The sequence below is a fragment of the Phocoena sinus genome, chromosome 4, assembly GCF_008692025.1.
Source record: "Phocoena sinus isolate mPhoSin1 chromosome 4, mPhoSin1.pri, whole genome shotgun sequence".
Classification (NCBI taxonomy): domain Eukaryota; kingdom Metazoa; phylum Chordata; class Mammalia; order Artiodactyla; family Phocoenidae; genus Phocoena; species Phocoena sinus.
The window spans coordinates 88889718-88910722 of NC_045766.1; the positions used below are offsets into that span (position 1 = coordinate 88889718).

At 36.4% G+C, this 21005-nt stretch overlaps 1 protein-coding gene across 1 annotated transcript in view; it reads left to right on the forward strand.

Moving 5' to 3' along the window:
* Positions 1-21005, forward strand: part of MORC1 (MORC family CW-type zinc finger 1) — a 193225-nt gene that overhangs the window by 110942 nt on the left and 61278 nt on the right. The window contains 4 exon segments of the mRNA XM_032629419.1: positions 6272-6337; positions 7316-7563; positions 7806-7857; positions 15188-15292. Coding sequence (XP_032485310.1) covers positions 6272-6337; positions 7316-7563; positions 7806-7857; positions 15188-15292 — 471 coding nt within the window.

The following is a 21005-nucleotide window of genomic DNA, read 5'->3' on the forward strand; positions in this document are numbered from 1 at the left end:
GTACTTACTAGTGAAAGACTACAATCTCTCCCCTGAGATCAGGAATTAGACAAGGAGGTTTGCTGTCATCACTCCAATTCAGCATTTACAGGAGGTTCTAGAAGTACAAGAAAGACAGAAAAGAAAAGGCATTCTGACTGCAAAGGAAGAGGTAAAACTGGTTCTTTTCAGATGTGATAGTCTATGTAGAAAATTGAATGGAATCTGTTTAAAAGTTACTGGAATTGATAAAATGAGCTTAGCAAAGTTGCAGGGTTCAAAATCAGTATATAAAAATCAACTATTTTGACTTACTAGCATCAGACAATTGTAATTGAAATTTTAAAATATAATACCATTTCCAATAGCATTAAAATACATGAAGTACTTCAGGAAAAATTTGACAAAAGATGAGTAAGACCTGCACTGAAAACTACAAAACACTGATGAAAAAATTAAATAAAGCAAATAAATAGAGAGATAACCTATGTTCATGAGTTTGAAGACCCAATATTGTTAACATGTCAGTTCTCTCTAATAGGTCTATAGATTTAACCCAATGTTAATCAAAATCCAAGCTAGTTGTTTGTGGTTTTTTTTTTTTTTTGTAGAAATTGTAAAATGTATAAAATTCATATGGAGTGCAGAGGATTTAAAATAACTTTGAAAAAGAACAAAGTTGGTGGGGTTGACACCATCTAATTCCAAGGCATTATAAACCTATGGTAATCAAGACAATTTGGTATTGGTGTTAAAAGAGACAAATAGAGCCATGGGACATAATAAAGAGTACAGAAATAGACTCATACATTTGTGGTCAATTGTTTTTCAACAACGGGACCAATACATTTCATTGGGAGAAAGAAATAATCTTTTTCAACAAATGATACCAAAACACTTGGATAGTCATATATACCTCAAAATAATGAACCTTGACTCTTACCTCAAACCAAATAAAAATTATGGGAAATGCAGCATAGGCCAAATGTAAAACCTAAAACTATAAACCTTCTAGAAGAATGCGTGGGAAAAAATTTCAGTGGCCTAGGATTTGGCAAAGATTTCTTAAATATGATACCAAAAGCATGGGCTATAAAAGAAAATTTAACAAATTTGACTCCATCAAAATTTAAAAACTTTGCTCTTCAAAGGACACATCAAAAAATCAAGCCACAGACGGGGAGAAAACATTTACAAAACTCTATCTGATCTGGACTGATATCTAGAATGTATAAAGAACTTTAAAAACTCAATAATAAGACACACAACACATTTAAAAAATAGGCAGTTTTGAGACTCTAAACAGAGGACTCAGCTGAGCCACACTGTACTTGGGCTTCTGCCCTATAGAACTGGTACTATCAGTTCTTCCTATTGTCCCTCCAACCTGAGGGCTCTAAGAGCTTCCTGCTTTTGCTAACATCTAGGGTACCTTCCATCTGCTGGTAGTCTTCTTAGCCTCTTCCATGTCTTCTGTTACCAATCACTGTAGTAAATTCCTTCTGTTCTAAAAGAGTGGGAAGAACATTTGAACAGACATTTCACTAAGGGAGATATACAGACAGCAAATAAACACATGAATGTAAGCATACATCTACACAAAAACTTATACCTTGTATGCTCATAGTAGTTTTTTTTATTTTTTAAATAATTTTTTAACATCTTATTAGAGTATAATTGCTTTACAATGGTGTGTCAGTTTCTGCTTTATAACAAAGTGAATCAGTTATACATATACATATGTCCCCATATCCCCTCCATCTTGCGTCTCCCTCCCACCCTCCCTATCCCACCCCTCTAGGTGGTCACAAAGCACCGAGCTGATCATCCTATGCTATGTGGCTGCTTCCCACCAGCTATCTATTTGACATTTGGCAATGTATATATGTCAGTGCTACTCTCTCACTTTGTTCCCAGCTTACACTTCCCCCTCCCTGTGTCCTCAAGTCCATTCTCTATGTCTGCATCTTTATTCCTGTCCTGCCCCTAGGTTCATCAGAACCATTTTTTTTTTGTTTTAGATTCCATATATATATGTGTTAGCATATGGTATTTGCTTCTCTCTTTCTGACTTACTTCACTCTGTATGACAGACTCTAGGTCCATTCACCTCACTACAAATAACTCGGTTTCATTTCTTTTTACGACTGAGTAATATTCCATTGTATATATGTGCCACATCTACTTTATCCATTCATCTGTTGATGGACATTTAGGTTGCTTCCATGTCCTGGCTATTGTAAATAGAGCTGCAATGAACATTTTGGTACATGACTCTTTTTGAATTATGGTTTTCTCAGGGTATATGCCCAGTAGTGGGATTGCTGGGTCGTATGGTAGTTCTATTTGTAGTTTTTAAGGAACCTCCATACTGTTCTCTATAGTGGCTGTATCAATTTACATTCCCACCAACAGTGCGAGAGGGTTCCCTTTTCTCCACACCCTCTCCAGCATTTATTGTTTCTAGATTTTTTGATGATGGCCATTCTGACCGGTGTGAGGTAATACCTCATTGTAGTTTTGATTTGCATTTCTCTAATGATTAATGATGTTGAGCATTCTTTCATGTGTTTGTTGGCAATCTGTGTATCTTCTTTGGAGAAATGTCTATTTAGGTCTTCTGCCCAGTTTTGGATTGGGCTGTTTGTTTTTTTGATGTTGAGCTGCATGAGTTGCTTTTAAATTTTAGAGATTAATCCTTTGTCAGTTGCTTCATTTGCAAATATTTTCTCCCATTCTGAGGGTTGTCTTTTGGTCTTGTTTATGGTTTTCTTTGCTGTGCAAAAGCTTTGAAGTTTCATTAGGTCCCATTTGTTTATTTTGTTTTTATTTCCATTTCTCGAGGAGGTGGGTCAAAAGGGGTCTTGCTGTGATTTATGTCATAGAGTGTACAGCCTATGTTTTCCTCTAAGAGTTTGATGGTGTCTGGCCTTACATTTAGGTCTTTAATCCATTTTGAGTTTATTTTTGTGTATGGTGTTAGGGAGTGTTCTAATTTCATTCTTTTACATGTAGCTGTCCAGTTTTCCCAGTGCCACTTATTGAAGAGGCTGTCTTTTCTCCACTGTATATTCTTGCCTTTACCAAAGATAAGGTGACCATATGTGTGTGGGTTTATCTCTGAGTTTTCTATCCTGTTCCATTGATCTATATTTCTGTTTTTGTGCCAGTACCATACTGTCTTGATTCATAGTAGTTTTGTTTGTAATAGCCAAACACTGGAAGTCACCCAAGTGACTATCAATAGGTGAAAGGACAAATTGTGGTATGTCCGTTCAGTGGAATAGAACTCAGCAATAAAAAGGAATGAACTATTGATCCACAAAGCAATATGGATTAATTTCAAAATAATTCTTCCTAGTGAAAGAAACCAGATGAAAAAGATTTATGATTCCACTTAAGATAAAATTCTAGACAATGCAGATGATCTATGCTGAGAGAAAGCAGATCAGTGGTTGCCCATGGATGGGATGGGGGTAGGAAGAGGTGTAGGGAGGGGTCAGAGGGAGGGAGCTCAAGGAAACCTTTGGGCATAGTTAAGTATAGCAAACACTGTATGATATACATGAAACTTATCATGAGAGTAGATCCTAGGAGTTCTTATTACAAGGAAAAACTTTTTTCTTTTTTTATTGTATCTATATGAGATGATGGATGATAACTAAACTTATTGTGGTAATCATTTCACAATATATGTAAGCCAAGCCATTACCTTAAACTTAATGATGTATGACAGTTATATCTCAAAACTAACTGGAGGTGGGGAAGGAATACAATGCAGCTGTAAAAAGGGAATGAAGAAGCTTTTTAAGTACTAATAGAGAAAGATCTGTAGGATATATCCTTAAGTAAAAAAGAAAGATGCAGACTGTGTGTATAATGTACTACCATTTTTCCCCACCTCGGAAAAGCAGGGAAACCTTATGTATATACGCTTGTATTATAGATGACGTATAAGCAAATCTCTGGAAAAATAAACAAGAAATAAGTAGCAGTGGTTACTTGTTAGTGGAATATGAACTGGACAAATAGAGAATGGAGTAATAAGGAGACTTAAAAATACACTTTTAGGGGCTTCCCTGGTGGCGCAGTGGTTGAGAGTCCGCCTGCCGATGCAGGGGACACGGGTTCGTGCCCCAGTCCGGGAGGATCCCACATGCTGCGGAGCGGCTGGGGCGTAAGCCATGGCCGCTGAGCCTGCGCGTCCAGAGCCTGTGCTCCGCAATGGGAGAGGCCACAACAGTGAGAGGCCCCTGTACCGCAAAAAAAAAAAAAAAAAAAAAACTTTTAAAAATATATGTTTTTCCATGTGAATCTGTATATATAGTGAGAGATATCTATATAAACATCCAGAAAAATGTCAGGGGAGTATAGAAGTTAAAGCAATTAATTTTCCTTTGGGGAATAGGAGGAGGAATTCGGAGTGGGTAATACTTGAACTGAGACTTGAAGGATAAGTCAAATTCGACAACTGGAGAATATCAGAAAGGTCATTCCAGGCAAAGGAAATGGGTGATACAAGGGCATGGGGACATGAAAGTGAACCTGAGGAATAGTAAATGTGACTGAGCATTTAGTGTATGAGGGCAACAAGGGGTGTCAGATGGAGGGAAAAACGTTCAGAAGAAGAATTTAGAAAGTTAGTTGCAACCATGTGAAAGCCGCTTGTATGTCATGCTAGGTGCTGTTTGGCTTTATTTAACAAACTTGAATTGAATGTGGTCTGTGTGCCACACCATGTGGCAGGTGCTACCGAAATGAGACTCTGTCTTCTAAGCTAGTGGTTTCAGTCCTGACTGCGTATGAGAATCACTCAGAGAGCTTTAATAACTACCGATGCCAGGCCCTATCCCCACATAATTGAATTAGAACGTCAGGGTGTAAGGACTTGGCATCAATAGTTTTTTTTAAAAGTCTTACCAGGTGATTCTAAGCAAATGGATCCAAGTTTGAGAATTCCACCTCCCCTTCTCTTTCCTCCTCTTCTTCTCTCTTGTCTTCCTTATTTTAATGAAGTGAATAATATTGTGTAGAAAGGGGTTGTGGCACAGGTCTGGAGAAGTCTCTGAACTGGAAGCAAGAAAATGAGGAGGTTATAGAAAATAGTTCAAGCAAAAGACAATAAAGTCATTTAAACAGGGAGGTGACTTGAGGCTAATGCAAACCTGTGGACTGAGAGTGATTATTAGCCCAGGACAGCCTAGCTTGAATGTCTGGGTGTTTGGTGATGTTACTAGTCAAAAGAGGGACTGCACGAGGAAGTACAGATTGGGGTTGGGTACAGGTACACAGGTGAAATAATTCAGGTTTGGAAGGGTTGCCTTAAAGGTACCTACAACTTATAAGATGCCACCAAGGGCCATTTGGATCTCAGGACAGAGGAAAAGGCCCTATTTCAACATCTATGCAGGCCATTCACACTGAAAAAATTTTCAGCAGCTCCAACCCTTAACATCCAACCCAAACTGGAGTCAGGACTCCAGTTTGGATGTTAGGGTATTAACAAGAGCAAAGTAAATTTTCTGTCCTAGAGAGCGTGGACACTGTGCTAGATACCACGATGGCATCTGTGGCACAGCGAAAGAAAGTGGGTGCACCAAAAAGGAGGTGCAAGCAGATTTCCTAACCGGGGTCTCATTCCAAGGGGAGTGACCCTGGGTCTGGGGTGCAGGCCCACATTACTCTTTATCTTCTCTTTGAATATTTCATTAACATCTCATCATTTTAGTGTAACAATTATCACATCAAAGTATTAGCTTAGAAGGTGCTTCTTTTTCAGGAAAAACAAATGCTTTCTCTCTCTACTTATGCCTCTGAGTACAAGGCAGGAGTTGGTTGCTGAGGGTAAGGCAGCATCTCCGTTATTAGGGACACAATTAAGGCCAGTCTATCCTCAAAAGTCCCTTGAAGCTCAGGCCCAGAGCTCTGAACTATACAGAGCTGTTGCTGAAGGTCAAGATTTATTCCAGATGCTGGGACCTACAAGTGGAGACAAAAGGTCTCCAGAGAGGGGAGATGAGGGCTGTGGAGACAGTGTTTAATACAGTGGCCCCTTGTATTGCTTTTAAGACATTTGATTTATAACACTTCATTGGATTGTCTTGTACTGTCCAGTCACTACCAGTCAGACATCATTGCTCTATGTCTAAACTGAAAGGGACTCCTTAATAATGATTGGTGAGAGTATGTGATCTTGGCACTTCTTTAAGAAATGAAGAATATTGAATTATTTTAATATGTCAGTTGAAAGTTATTTTTACTTACATTTGTCTAATGATTTTTTCCATAATAGCCTCAGTTTATACCAACAATTAGGATCACTGAGTTCACTACCACCTGCCAAACTTCAGCATCTAAGGTGAGTAATTAAAGTGGGATTGAGCCATTTGTAACATTTCCCAAATGAAGGATAAGACTTATCAAGGGCTAAATGTCATCATGGTTTAATAGGTTCAGAAAGTGAAGCACTGTTACATATTTTTTCACTGTCATCATTTTTTTCTTATTAGAGTAATACATGTTTATTAGGAAAAACTCAGAAAATAAAATATAAATAAGAAAATTTAAATCACCCATTGTTTTACTGCCTGGAGACATTGACCATTTTAAATATTTTAATGTATTTATAATTGTATCTTTTCAGTATATTCTTTCCAATATATTTCAAGATATATTTCATAGAAAAATATATATTTGTGTATTATATAAAATTATACATTTAAAATCAGAGTGAGTGTGTGTTTGTCCTTGGATATATATTTGCCTAGAAATATGTTGTGTATGTAATTTCTACATTGTTTCTTGTTTCTGCTAAATGTCATATTATATTCCTCAAATGTCTGTTATTATCTAAAATTTTAAATTTTTCAAACCTTTAGAGTTATACCAATCACACACAAAAAATTATGGAAAACTCTTTATAATTTTGTTTCTTCACATTTCTTAACAGGCAAATGGTGGGATTGATAACCCCAGCCAAACTTCAGATGAATAGATTACTGACCTGTATGCACCAGGGATCCAAAAGCAAGAAAGTCTTTGTTGGGGAGGAAGTCAGGAAGTGTATTCTCAATTTGGGGTCTTTTGCATCCTCAAAATCAGAACGTTTCTTGACTCAGCTGAGCTCTGCTAAATCAAATTCTGAATGAGCCATTACAGCTGTATACATTTGCCAACGTATTTGCAACATACATTTGCCAAAATTCTAAGCTTCTGATTTTTATAATTTTTATTAGAAATTAATATCATCTAATGTCATAAGATTATAAGGGAAATGGTAATTAATTATAAATAAGCCAGCTGCCAAAAATTAAAAGCATGTTCTTTGTTATTTAAGGGAAATACAAAAATTCAGAGAATCAGGCCTTCCGGTGATGACCTGATGCAAGAGTCTCTTTCATCCTTTGAGCTTTCGGTCAACCATAGAGACTGGAAAAGTAACACAGGAGAGGCAGATTCCGGTGTAGAGTATGTTTCAGAGACTAAAATTACGAAGAAGCCTATGCAGAAGAAAGTGAAACCTCAACAGTGGAGACATCCAGCCGCCCTGCTGGAAAATGTCAAACTAGCTGAGAGATCCCAGGTGTTTTTTTTTTTTTTCTTCTCTTATTCACAAATGTATAGTAATTCACTTTTCCAGGAATAGCATTCTGTAAGGGTTTTGCTTCATTTTCACATTTTTAAAGCACTCTAATTATAGCATACACATTGTAATCTGAGTTTCCTGGACAAGGTCCCAATTTCTTTTTTTTTTTTTTCTATATTCTCTCTTTTTTTTTTTTTTATTTATTTATTTATTTTTTTTTTTTATATTCTCTCTTTTGGAGCAAAAGTCAGGTTGCTAATATCAGCACTGAAGGGCTCCTAAAGAACACCTCTGTGGGATAAAGATTTTAATCTGTATTTAAGAGAGAAATATTTGTATAGGATAAACCTGTAATCTTGAGGATTTTGCATTCAATGCTTTATAGCAAAAATGCTTAGCCAAATTTTACATAAGTAGTTATCCCTGTAGTCAAAGTTCTGGAAAAATGAGATGTGATGTTGATAATATAACTAAGTGCTGAGCTTGATTTTAATGAATGTACCACCCTAGAATTTCCACGTATCTAAGTGAGTTTGTTTCTTTTAAAAGGAATCATTACACTTTTATTCTTACAAGGTTACACTTATTTAATTCCTTTTTGAGAATCTGCCCTCAGATTCAGTATATAACAGTAACAACACTTACAACTGAGTGGGCATTTACCCTGTGCCAGATTCAGTGTTAAATGACTACAGATATTATCTCACTACCTTTTAAAAAATCTTTTATAAGCCAAAATTTATTGCCTAGTTTATCTGCCTTCTTAATCAAATTTGACTTCTAATGTCTTTTTACTCTTTCCAAAAATTAAATTCACCCTTAAAGGGTGAATATGGGGCACATGGAAAATATTCAAATGAGTTACCATAGGTTCTGAAAGCAAGAAACTAATTTGATTAGCAAATATCCACTGAGCCCTGTGTAAGATACTGTGTTAAGCATGGTGGGAGAAAAGATTTCAGACATGGTTCTTTCAGAAGGAATTATTCTGAATAATAGTTACATTACAGAAATATCTCACACATTTGTGAGATATCTTTGTAATATCTTTGGAAAATGGTATGGATTCTTGAAAATCTTTAGTGATGGAGACTCATTACCTCCTAAGGCAGCCTTTCTCATTTCATTTTTGGGTAGCTCATTCTCTTAAAATATTTGAAATCCAGTTCCCTATAATTTTGAAACTTTGGTCCTAAGTCTTTTCTTGAGACTATAGAAGAAGCTAAGCTGAATCTGTCTACAATCTTCAGAATTTTACTTCGAATTATGTATCATATTTGAATGTAAAAATTCATCTGTTCAGCAGATACTCAACTTCTGCTATGTCTAAAAAACTTCATGCTTATAGTATAAAAAGTAGTTGCTATTACTTTATAGTTATATCTCCTTTAACCCCTGATTTCCATTCATTAGCTGTGGAATTTCAAGATTTGGGATTTGTAGGCCTATTTTATGGGTGGATTGCATGCTCCAAAAACAACGTACAAGTGATCACAAAGTTGAAGTGAGCCCAGGTGTTAGAATAACACATTTTAGACATTAAATATGGAGATTCACATAGGTATATGTGAATATATATATGTATATATATATATATATGTATATATATATATATATATATATATATATATATATAAAATCATCTATTATGTGCCATTCAGTATGCCAGCCAGCTACAGGGGATTCAACTATGAGCAAAATCACATATGGTCCCAAGCCCCCACTGAACTTATAGTCTAGTGATGGAGACAGACAATCCAATGATTATACAGACAAATGTGAAATGCTACTATGGTAATTTTTATGAAATAGTAGCATGAGTCCTTGTAATAGGAGATTTGACTCTGGGAGGACAGAGAAGTCTTCCCTGAAAAAGCAATGACATATAACTTTTAGGATTGAATTCCAGCTAAGTGGGTAAGAGGAGAGGAAGAGCATTTCCAATCAATGCAAACATCATTTGCTAATGAGGGAACATGTAATACAAAGTAACTTAAGAAGACAACTAAGCTATGGTGGGGCAGAGAGGGAAAAGGGGGCTGTGGTGTGATCAGAACCATGCAGGCCTATAGGCTTTGATAAGTGGTTTTGTATTTATCCTGAAAGCAACGGGAAACTACTGAAGGGTTTTAAGCAGGGAAGTGGTGTGATCTTATTTTCCTTTAGAAAAGATTGCTTTGGTTGAGTATGAAAGATGGATTAGTAGAGAGCAGAGTGAATGTGGGCAGAGCAGTTAAAAGGCTATTGCAATGGCCCTGTGGGGAAATAACGGTGTGGGTGAGGGTGATCCTGTGGAGTGAAGAGGAGTGGATACTTTGTTCCTTGTGTGTTTGCCTTGAGGAGGGAGCACTGACCTGTTTGTTGAGATATTGGATGTAGATGGTCAGAGAAGCTGAATTCTGTTGAGAGGCTAACTCAACCAGGCAAAGGCCTAAAAAGTCCATTGACTTAATGACTTAGTGGTAATAGGGATGATCACAGGAAGAATTCTATTGTTGTTGGACTAGAGAGAATAGAAACCAGATTAGAATGGATTGATTAGCAAGTGGAAGGTAAAGAAATGAAGACATGTTGTACATCAACTCTTGGGAAGATAAGTTTACCTCAGAAGATAGTCTATACTAAGAAAATCTGGAAGTGAAGTGGATAGATCAGAAGACTGTGAAATTTTTGATAAGAACTTGAAAAATGAATTTAGTCAGGTTTAAACTGCAATTCAAAAGGCTTTTGATTACTTGAGGATTATTTGCAGTACATTCTAATCTCCTATCCAGTTAACACAACAATAGGCATTACCACTTCCAGACAGAGGAAGTACAGGAAGTGTGATTAATTTTGATATTAGCCTAAGTAGATGGAATTAGGAAGACAGGCTAAACACTCCAACTAAATCTTATTATGTGTTCCAAAAGCTTGATAAAAATGGCTCTGGAATTAGCCAGTGTTTTACCTTATATATACCACAATTCAGCTCTCTTAATACAGGTAATTAATTAATTGTTCTTCCTAGAGAATTGTTTTATCACATACTTGAACTTCTCAGAAGATTCCACTTTTTTTATACTAATCCCCCCCCACCATTTCCTGAAGATGGGGCTTCCAATAAAAATAATGTATTTGTTTCCTACATCTGCAACTTTTAATTCCTTTGAATTTTCCCTTAGTTTCCTTGATTAATTCATTTCACTCAACAAACGTTTATTAAGCATTTACTCTGGGCTGGGTGCTGTGGACTCAGAGATAAATAAAACAGGTTTTGCCCTCAAGAAGTTGAGTCTACCTCTAGCCATTCCAATCAAAGGAGACCTTTCCCTGTATCATAAGTTTTTCATTCCAGTGGTTTCTCACCTTTTCAAGTATGAAGAAACACTTTTCAATATCAAAAAGTGACTGCATTTAGGTCTTTAATCCATTTGAGTTTATCTTTGTATATGTTGTTAGAGAACGTTCTAATTTCATTCCTTTACATGTAGCCGTCCAGTTTTCCCAGCACCACTCATTGAAGAGACTGTCTTTTCTCTATTGTATATTCTTGCCTCCTTTGTCAGTAATTGAACATAAATGCATGGGTTTATTTCTGGGTTTTCTATCCTGTTGCATTGATCTATGTGTCTGTTCTTGTGCCAGTACCATACTGTTTTGATTACTGTAGCTTTGTAGTACAGTCTGGAGTCAGGGAGCATGATTCCTCTAGCCTCTTTGTTCTTTCTCAAGATTGTTTTGGCTATTTGGAGTCTTTTGTGTTTCCATACAAATTAAAACATTTTTTGTTCCAGTTCTGTGAAAATGCCATTGGTAATTTGATAGGGATTGCATTGAATCTGTAGATTGCCTTGGGTAGTATGGTCATTTTAACAGTATTGATTCTTCCAATCCAAGAACATGATATATCTTTCCATTTGTTTGTGCCATCTTCAGTTTCTTTCATCAGTGTCTAATAGTTTCCAGAGTACAGACCTTTTGCCTGCTTAGGTATGTTTATTCCTAGGTATTTTATTCTTTTTGATGTGACGGTAAGTTGGATTGTTTCCTTAATTTCTCTTTTTGATATTTCATTGTTAGTATATAGAAATGCAGCAGATTACTGTATATTAATTTTGTATCCTGCAACTTTACCAAATTCATAGATGAGCTCTAGTCATTTTCTGGTGGTGTCTTTAGGATTTTCTCTATATAGTATCATGCCATCTGCAAACAGTGAGGTTTACTTCTTCCTTTCCAATTTGGATTCCTTTTATTTCTTTTTCTTCTCTGATTGCTGTGGCTAGGACTTTCAAAACTATGTTGAATAAAAATGGTGCGAGTGGGTACCCTTGTCTTGTTCCTGATCTAAGAGGAAATGCTTTCAGGTTTTCACGATTGAGTAGGATGTTACCTGTGGGTCTGTCATATTTGGCCTTTATTATGTTGACGTATGTTCCCTCTATGTCCACTTTTTGGAGAGTTTTTATCATAAATGGATGTTGAATTTTATCCAAAGCTTTTCCTGCATCTATTGAGATGATCATATGGTTTTTAGTTTTCAATTTGTTAATATGGGGTGTATCACGTTGATTGATTTGCAGATATTGAAAATTCTTGTATCTCTGGGATAAATACCAGTTGATCATGGTGTATGATCCCTTTAATTTATTGTTGGATTCAGTTTGCTAGTATTTTGTTGAGGATTTTTGCATCTATGTTCATCAGCAATATGGAACTGTAATTTTGTTTTGTGAGATCTTTGGTTTTTGTGTCAGAGTGATGCTGACCTCATAGAATGAGTTTGGAAGTGTTCCTTCCTCTGTAATTTTTTGTAATAGTTTCTAAAGATAGGTGTTAACTCTTCTTTAAATGTTCGATAGAATTCACCTGTGAAGCCATCTGTTCCTGGACTTTTGTTTGCTGGGAGTTTTTTAAATTACTGATTCAGTTTCAGTACTGGTAATTGGTCTGTTCATATTTTCTATTTCTTCCTGGTTCAGTCTTGGGAGATTGTACCTTTCTAAGAATTTGTCCATTTTTTCTAGGTTGTTCATTTTAATGGTATATAGTTGTTCATAGTAGTCTCATAATCCTTTGTATTTCTGTGGTGTCCATTTAATTTCTCCTTTTTCATTTCAGATGTTTTTGATTTGGGCCCTCTCCCTTTTTTTCTTGATGAGTCTGGCTAAAGGTTTATCAATTTTGTTTATCTTTTCAAAGAACCAGCTTTTAGTTTCATTTATCTTTTCTATTTTTTTCTTTTAGTCTCTATTTCATTTATTTCTGCTCTGATCTTTATGATTTCTTTTCTTCTATTAAACTTGGGTTGGTTTGTTCTTCTTTCTCTACTTCCCTTAGGTGGAAAGTCAGGTTATTTGAGATTTACCTTTCCGGAGGTAAGCTTGTATTGCTATAAACTTCCCTCCTAGAGCTGCTTTTTCTGTGTCCCATAGGTTTTGGATCATTGTGTTTTTGTTTTCATTTATCTCTAGGTATTTTTTGATTTCCTCTTTGATTTCTCCAGTGATCCACTAGCCGTTTAGTAGCATATTGTTTAGCCTCCACGTGTCTCTGTTTTTTGCAGTTTTTTCCTTGTAATTGATAATAAAATAAACTCAAAATGATTAAAGACCTAAATGTAAGACCAGATACTATAAAAATCCTAGAGGAAAACATAGGCAGAACACTCTTTGACATAAATCACAGCAATATTTTTTTTGATCTGTCCCCTATAGTAATGGAAACAAAAGCAAAAATAAATAAATGGAACCTAATTAAACTTAAAAGCTTTTGCACAGCAAAGGAAACAGTAAACAAAATGAAGGGACAACCTACAGAATGGGAGAAAATATTTGCAAATGATGCAACCAACAAGGGATTAATCTCCAAAATATAAAAGCAGCTTATACAGCTCAATATCAAAAAAACAAACAACCCGGTCAAAAAACGGCAGAAGATCTAACTACTGTATACATTTCTCCACAGTAGACATACAGAAAGCCAACAGGTACATGAAAAGATGCTCAATATCACTAAACATTAGGGAAATGCAAATCAAAACCATAATGAGATATCACCTTACACCTGTCAGAATGGCTATCATCAAAAAACCCACAAATAACAAATATTGGTGAGAAAAGGGAATGCTTGTACACTGTTGGTGGGAATGTAAATTGGTGCATTCACTGTGGAAAACAGTATGGAGGTTTCTCAAAAAACTAAAAATAGAGCTACCCCATGACCCCGCAGTTCCACTCCTGGATATATATTCGAAAAAACCAAAACACTACTTTGAAAAGATACAAGCCACCCCATTGTTCATAGCAGCATTATTTACAATTGCCAAGATATGGAAGCAACCTAAGTGTCCATCAACAGATGAATGGCTAAAGATGAGGTGGTTCATATATATACAATGGAATACTACTCTGCCATAAAAAAGAATGAAATGTTGCCATTTGCAGCAACATGGATGGACTTTGAGGGCATTATGCTATGAGAAATAAGGCAGACAGAGAAAGACAAATACTGTATGATATCACTTATATGTGGAATCAAACAATACAACAAACTAGTGAGTATAACAAAAAAGAAGCAGACTCACAGATATAGAGAACAAGCTAGTGGTTATCAGTGGGGAAAGGGAAAGGGGGGCAATATAGGTGTAGGGAATTAAGAGGTACAAACCACTAATGTATAAAATAAGCTACAAGGATATATTGTACAATACTGGGAATATAGCCAATATTTTATAAAATGTATGTTGAAACTGTCAAAAAAATTTTTTAAATGACTGCAGACATCTCACATGATACTAGGCATATTCAGTGTCTACTGATTAAGAACGATATAATAGGGACTTCCCTGGTGGCACAGTGGTTAAGAATCTGCCTGCCAATGCAGGGGACACGGGTTCAAGCCCTGGTCCAGGAAGATCCCACATGCTGTGGAGCAACTAAGCCCGTGCACCACAACTACTGAGCCTGTGCTCTAGAGCCTGCGAGCCACAACTACTGAGCCTGTGTGCCACAACTACTAAAGCCCATGCGCCTAGAGCCTGTGCTCTGCAACAAGAGAAGCCACTGCAATGAGAAGCCTGCACACTGCAATGAAGAGTAGCCCCTGCTCACTGCAACTAGAGAAAGCCTGCTCACAGCAACAAAGACCCAACGCGGTCAAAAATAAATAAATAAATAAATTTACTTAAAAAATAATAAAATAAAAGAAAGCCATCATAGATATTTTGAAATGAATATATATCTTATTTCCCCCAGCGACATCGGCATAAATTTTAAGAACAACGTATATATCCATATGAGACATTATATATTCAGTATATAGACAGTAATTCATGCAGATTCTTTGCAAAATACTACAAGCCCTTTGATTCACCATTGAGCACTATAATCTACACCACACATTTCATACTTAACTTGCATTATAATATTATGTTGTTGTTGTTTTCTATTATTTAGCCTTCACATGTGAATATCTAAGTCATACTTCTTGAAGGCAAAGATCAAAAAATGAGTTTCCTCTGTTTATCCTACAGAAGTCAGCAGTTACTAGAGGCTGGAGAAGGAAAGAGTGAAGGTGGTTTAATGTGTACCACTGATTGCTACTAATCCTTGTATATTTTTTGTTAATACCTTGCTATAGGCCTCTTCCTGGGAAATGAAGAGGAAGCAGAGACAAAACCCTGTGCAGGAATGTAAGGCTCTGATTGAAGTTGAAACCAGCAACAGCAATTTGGATATAATCCAGGTGAGATAAACTTTACTGACTAAATGACACCTTGAAATTTATTCACATCCATAAAGATGAGAGGAATCCAAGAAGCACTTCACATTAGTGCCTCAAGTAATGGAAACGTTTAATTGAATAACCTAGGTTTTAGGTGAAGAAACAAGACTCAGAAAGTTTGTTGCTTGCCCAAAGCTACAGAAACTAGTAAAAATACAACTGGAACTTATACCTCCTGACCACTAGTCCATAATGCTTTTAATTTTAGTTATCAGGGTGAGAAAGCTTTAATATTATGTTAATGTGTATGTGTGTGTATATATAAAACTGAAAGTTCATCTCAAAACCTGCATGCCCAAATCCAAAGCCTCTGAACCCTTCTGTAATTCACAGTGTGGATTCTCACCAGAAAGTATAATTGTAATCTGACTTAAATTAGGCCACTGCCATAAGTCCTGCTAAGAGAAGTCTTTTCAAGAAATATGGACATACTTTCCATTTACTTCTGTAGATTGTGTATCCCTGATTCTAACTTGGTAGTCAATTTCAAAGACCTACATATCTGGACTACTGTACCCTAGACCCCAGCAGAGTTGCCTTCCCTCACTGAACCAAGTGTAAAAGCCCTTAGCGTATAGGAAGAATCGACTCAAGGAATATGAGCAACACTTCATCTGTGAAGCCATGTTAAAGACACTGTCCATTATGTTATAGAGAGCCCTTTGTGTTATAATAAAAAGGTTCATTTGAATGTTTAAATTTAATATCAGGAAAAAATCAATTTCATATTTTCTTTTATCGGAATATGAATTTTATTACTCACTGTATTTCTCTTTATACCTCAGTTGCCAAGAAGCTTATAACTAAATTTCAATTGAAATAAGAATAACTATAGTTGCCATGATTGTTGTTATTTTCTGACATAATAATATAAGTGAGAGTATTCAGAAAAAGGCCTGTGTCATTATACATGTCTTAAGGTAAATTACCTCAAAATGCTATTTAGGATTGTGGATTAAGTTTCAATTATCAGTGAGGAGCATAATGTCTTCTGACTTTAGCCTAATTTATGTGTTCTTCAGCAAAACAATATTGTCACAAGCCACATGATATAACAGTAATGGAGGTTTTATTTTTAAAAGTTTTCATTATGGAACATTTCAGACATAGCACAGTCAACCCGAATGTGCCCATTTCCCAGCTCCAACAATTATCAACTCATGGCTGGTCTTGTTTCATCTGTATCCTCCCCCTCCCTTGCCACCCTCATTACTCCCAACCATCATATCATTTCATCCATCATTATAATTGGTTTAAGAAGGTATCTGAAGTGATGTTGAAAAGCTCTAGGAGTGAGTGATTTGTGAATGAGAATTTATTGACAGTTAAATCCAGGATGTGAAGAAAGTGAGCACCAACATGTTTCCAAAAGGAAAAGGGTCAAACTTTAATCAGAGGCCAGAAGACTACAACTGGTGTTGTCAATAACTCAACCTCTTTACCTCTTTGAAGCCAAATGTGATATAACTGTACCTGTGAATATTACTAGTCACGACCTGCTTTGCAGAATCTTCAAAGTCTTTGTGTGTTTTTCATGTAGCCATTGCTTTGTCACCTCCCTAAGCTTTGCATGCAGCTTTTAGCAAGTGCTTTTTCACAAATTAGGTATGACATTTATATTAAATTTTTTGCTGTCTTTTTATGTAATATTTCTCAAGTTCTTATGTTACTTGTGTGAATGTGTGTGGTATGATTTATTTGTGTTCTATGATCCTGACAGGAGGTCTGTTCTCAAATTCATGGTATCTAATTAATTTGGACAAATACTGTACATTATCCAGTAATGCCCATTAATTTTTCTGTTTGGCTGCGGTTGCAGCAGTTCAAGTAGGAAATAATTGCTTCTGAATGCTTGTCTGCCTGGACTTCTTAAACTCAGAAATTAAAAAAAGATTGTTCTTAACCCCTGGGCTCCTCCCCAATTATCGGCTAACTGTGGTGCTTGTGTTGTGTATGTGTGTGTGTATGTGCTTTAATTCTGACCCTGCACCTGTCAAATTTAAAGAAGGAGGGTATGCAGGGCTGCAAGAGGTTATCACTTAAGGAAGAGCAATTGGCTACCTACCACCTGCTGCAATTAGGTGCTTTTTATTATTTTGGTGAATCTACTGCAGCCCAGGATCTTATTTTCAGATGTAATAGGCTCCAAAATATATGTTCAGCTCCACAAACAAAGTCCATCTCACAGGAATGACTTCACATTATCCAAACTCCCAAGACTGTCATATTATATCATAACAGCAGTTTAGTCATTTAAAAGATAAATCCAGCCTCAGTCCACTTGGAAGTTACATTCTGACTTTCATCGTGTATTCTTTCCCTTTATACCAGTCTGCATGGGTTGGCCAGTTACAGTCTGATGGTGCTGGTGAGCTATGTGCCTGAATATTTAAAGGGCTTCCAGCTAAGACAGCCCACTGTGTCCATCTCCCTGCATGGGATGACAGGGTTGATGTTACCAATTGGAACTGTAACATTAAAAGGGCACTGGCCCAGCACCCTCGTCCTGTGCCTCCCTGTGCTCTTCTGAGTGTGTTTTTTTCACATTATATGCAGAACATCTCTATTCCGGTCAGCACGTTCTTACTTTTGTGTATTGTTAATGTCTGTCAGTCTGCCTTTGGAAAGGATTTTTTTTCATATTAGGGCATTTCATTTCCCTCTCTTCCAAGTTTCAGGCACATGTCACTCTGGCTCTTGTACCAACAGTTGTGCGATTTCAAGTGAAATGATAAGAGTATTGATTACTTTTCAGATTTATATTGAATCTGACCACTGCTGATTATTTCAGCTATATTGTCCAAGATCACCTCATCTGCTGTGGCTCAGGGTTATAACAGTTTGATCTGTTTTCCTAACTTCTTCCTCCTCCTACTCCCCTTAATCATTTTTTATTGGGGGGGTTGTCAGATTTTATTACAATAATAAAATTGAATTTTTATTCTAATTGAGCTTCTCTTCAAAAATCAGTTAGGGTTTTACTTTATTTTTATTTTTTAAACATCTTTATTGGAGTATAATTGCTTTACAATGGTGTGTTAGTTTCTGCTGTATAACAAAGTGAATCAGGTATACATATACATATATCCCCATGTCTCCTCCCTCTTGTGTCTCCCTCCCTCCCACCCTCCCTATCCCACCCCTCTGGGTGGTTACAAAGCACCGAGCTGATCTCCCTGTGCTATGTGGCTGCTTCCCACTAGCTATCTATTTTACATTTGAAAAATACTACAAATAACTCAATAACTACAAATAACTCAACTTCGTTTCTTTTTATGGCTCAGTAATATTCCATTGTGCCACATCTTCTTTATCCATTCATCTGTTGAGGGACAATTAGGTTGCTTCAATGTCCTGGCTATTGTAAATAGAGCTGCAATGAACATTTTGGTACATGACTCTTTTTGAATTATGGTTTTCTCAGGGTATATGCCCAGTAGTGGGATTGCTGGGTCGTATGGTAATTCTATTTGTAGTTTTTTAAGGAACCTCCATACTGTTCTCCATAGTGGCTGTATCAATTTACATTCCCACCAACAGTGCAAGAGGGTTCCCTTTTCTCCACACCCTCTCCAGCATTTATTGTTTCTAGATTTTTTGATGATGGCCATTCTGACTGGTGTGAGATGATATCTCATTGTAGCTTTGATTTGCATTTCTCTAATGATTAATGATGTTGAGCATTCTTTCATGTGTTTGTTGGCAGTCTGTATATCTTCTTTGCAAAAATGTCTATTTAGGTCTTCTGCCCATTTTTGGATTGTGTTGTTTGTTTTTTTGTTACTGAGCTGCATGAGCTGCTTGTAAATTTTGGAGATTAATCCTTTGTCAGTTGCTTCATTTGCAAATGTTTTCTCCCATTCTGAGGGTTGTCTTTTGGTCTTGTTTATGGTTTCCTTTGCTGTGCAAAAGCTTTGAAGTTTCATTAGGTCCCATTTGTTTATTTTTGTTTTTATTTCCATTTCTCTAGGAGGTGGGTCAAAAAGGATCTTGCTGTGATTTATGTCATAGTGTTCTGCCTATGTTTTCCTCTAAGAGTTTGATGGTGTCTGGCCTTACATTTAGGTCTTTAATCCATTTTGAGTTTATTTTTGTGTATGGTGTTAGGGAGTGTTCTAATTTCATACTTTTAAATGTACCTGTCCAGTTTTCCCAGCACCACTTATTGAAGAGGCTGTCTTTTCTCCACTGTATATCCTTGCCTCCTTTATCAAAGATAAGGTGACCATATGTGCATGGGTTTATCTCTGGGCTTTCTATCCTGTTCCATTAATCTATATTTCTGTTTTTGTGCCAGTACCATACTGTCTTGATTACTGTAGCTTTGTAGTATAGTCTGAAGTCAGGGAGCCTGATTCCTCCAGCTCCATTTTTCGTTCTCAAGATTGCTTTGGCTATTTGGGGTCTTTTGTGTTTCCATACAAATTGTGAAGTTTTTTGTTGTAGTTCTGTGAAAAATGCCAGTGGTAGTTTGATAGGGATTGCATTCAATCTGTAGATTGCTTTGGGTAGTAGAGTCATTTTCACAATGTTGATTCTTCCCATCCAAGAACATGGTATATCTCTCCATCTGTTGGTATCATTTTTAATTTCTTTCATCAGTGTCTTATAATTTTCTGCATATAGGTCTTCTGTCTCCTTAGGTAGGTTTATTCCTAGATACTTTATTCTTTTTGTTGCAATGGTAAATGGGAGTGTTTTCTTAATTTCACTTTCAGGTTTTTCATCATTAGTGTATAAGAATGCCAGAGATTTCTGTGCATTAATTTTGTATCCTGCTACTTTACAAAATTCATGGATTAGCTCTAGTAGTTTTCTGGTAGCATCTTTAGGATTCTCTATGTATAGTATCATGTCATCTGCAAACAGTGACAGCTTTACTTCTTCTTTTCCAATTTGGATTCCTTTTATTTCTTTTTTTTTCTCTGATTGCTGTGGCTAAAACTTCCAAAACTATGTTGAATAAGAGTGGTGAGAGTGGGCAACCTTGTCTTGTTCCTGATCTTAGTGGAAATGGTTTCAGTATTTCACCATTGAGGACGACGTTGGCTGTGGGTTTGTCATATATGGCCTTTATCATGTTGAGGAAAGTTCCCTCTATGCCTACTTTCTGCAGGGTTTTTATCATAAATGGGTGTTGAATTTTGTCATAAGCTTTCTCTGCATCTATTGAGATGATCATATGGTTTTTCTCCTTCAATTTGTTAGTATGGTGTATCACGTTGATTGATTTGCGTATATTGAAGAATCCTTGCATTTCTGGGATAAACCCCACTTGATCATGGTGTATGATCCTTTTAATGTGTTGTTGGATTCTGTTTGCTAGTATTTTGTTGAGGATTTTTGCATCTATTTTCATCAGTGATATTGGCCTGTAGTTTTCCTTCTTTGTGGCATCTTTGTCTGGTTTTGGTATTAGGGTGATGGTGGCCTCGTAGAATGAGTTTGGGAGTGTTCCTCCCTCTGCTATATTTTGGAAGAGTTTGAGAAGGATAGGTGTTAGCTCTTCTCTAAATGTTTGATAGAATTCGCCTGTGAAGCCATCTGGTCCTGGGCTTTTGTTTGTTGGAAGATTTTTAATCACAGTTTCAATTTCAGTGCTTGTGATTGGTCTGTTCATATTTTCTATCTCTTCCTGATTCAGTCTTGCCACGTTGTGCATTTCTAAGAATTT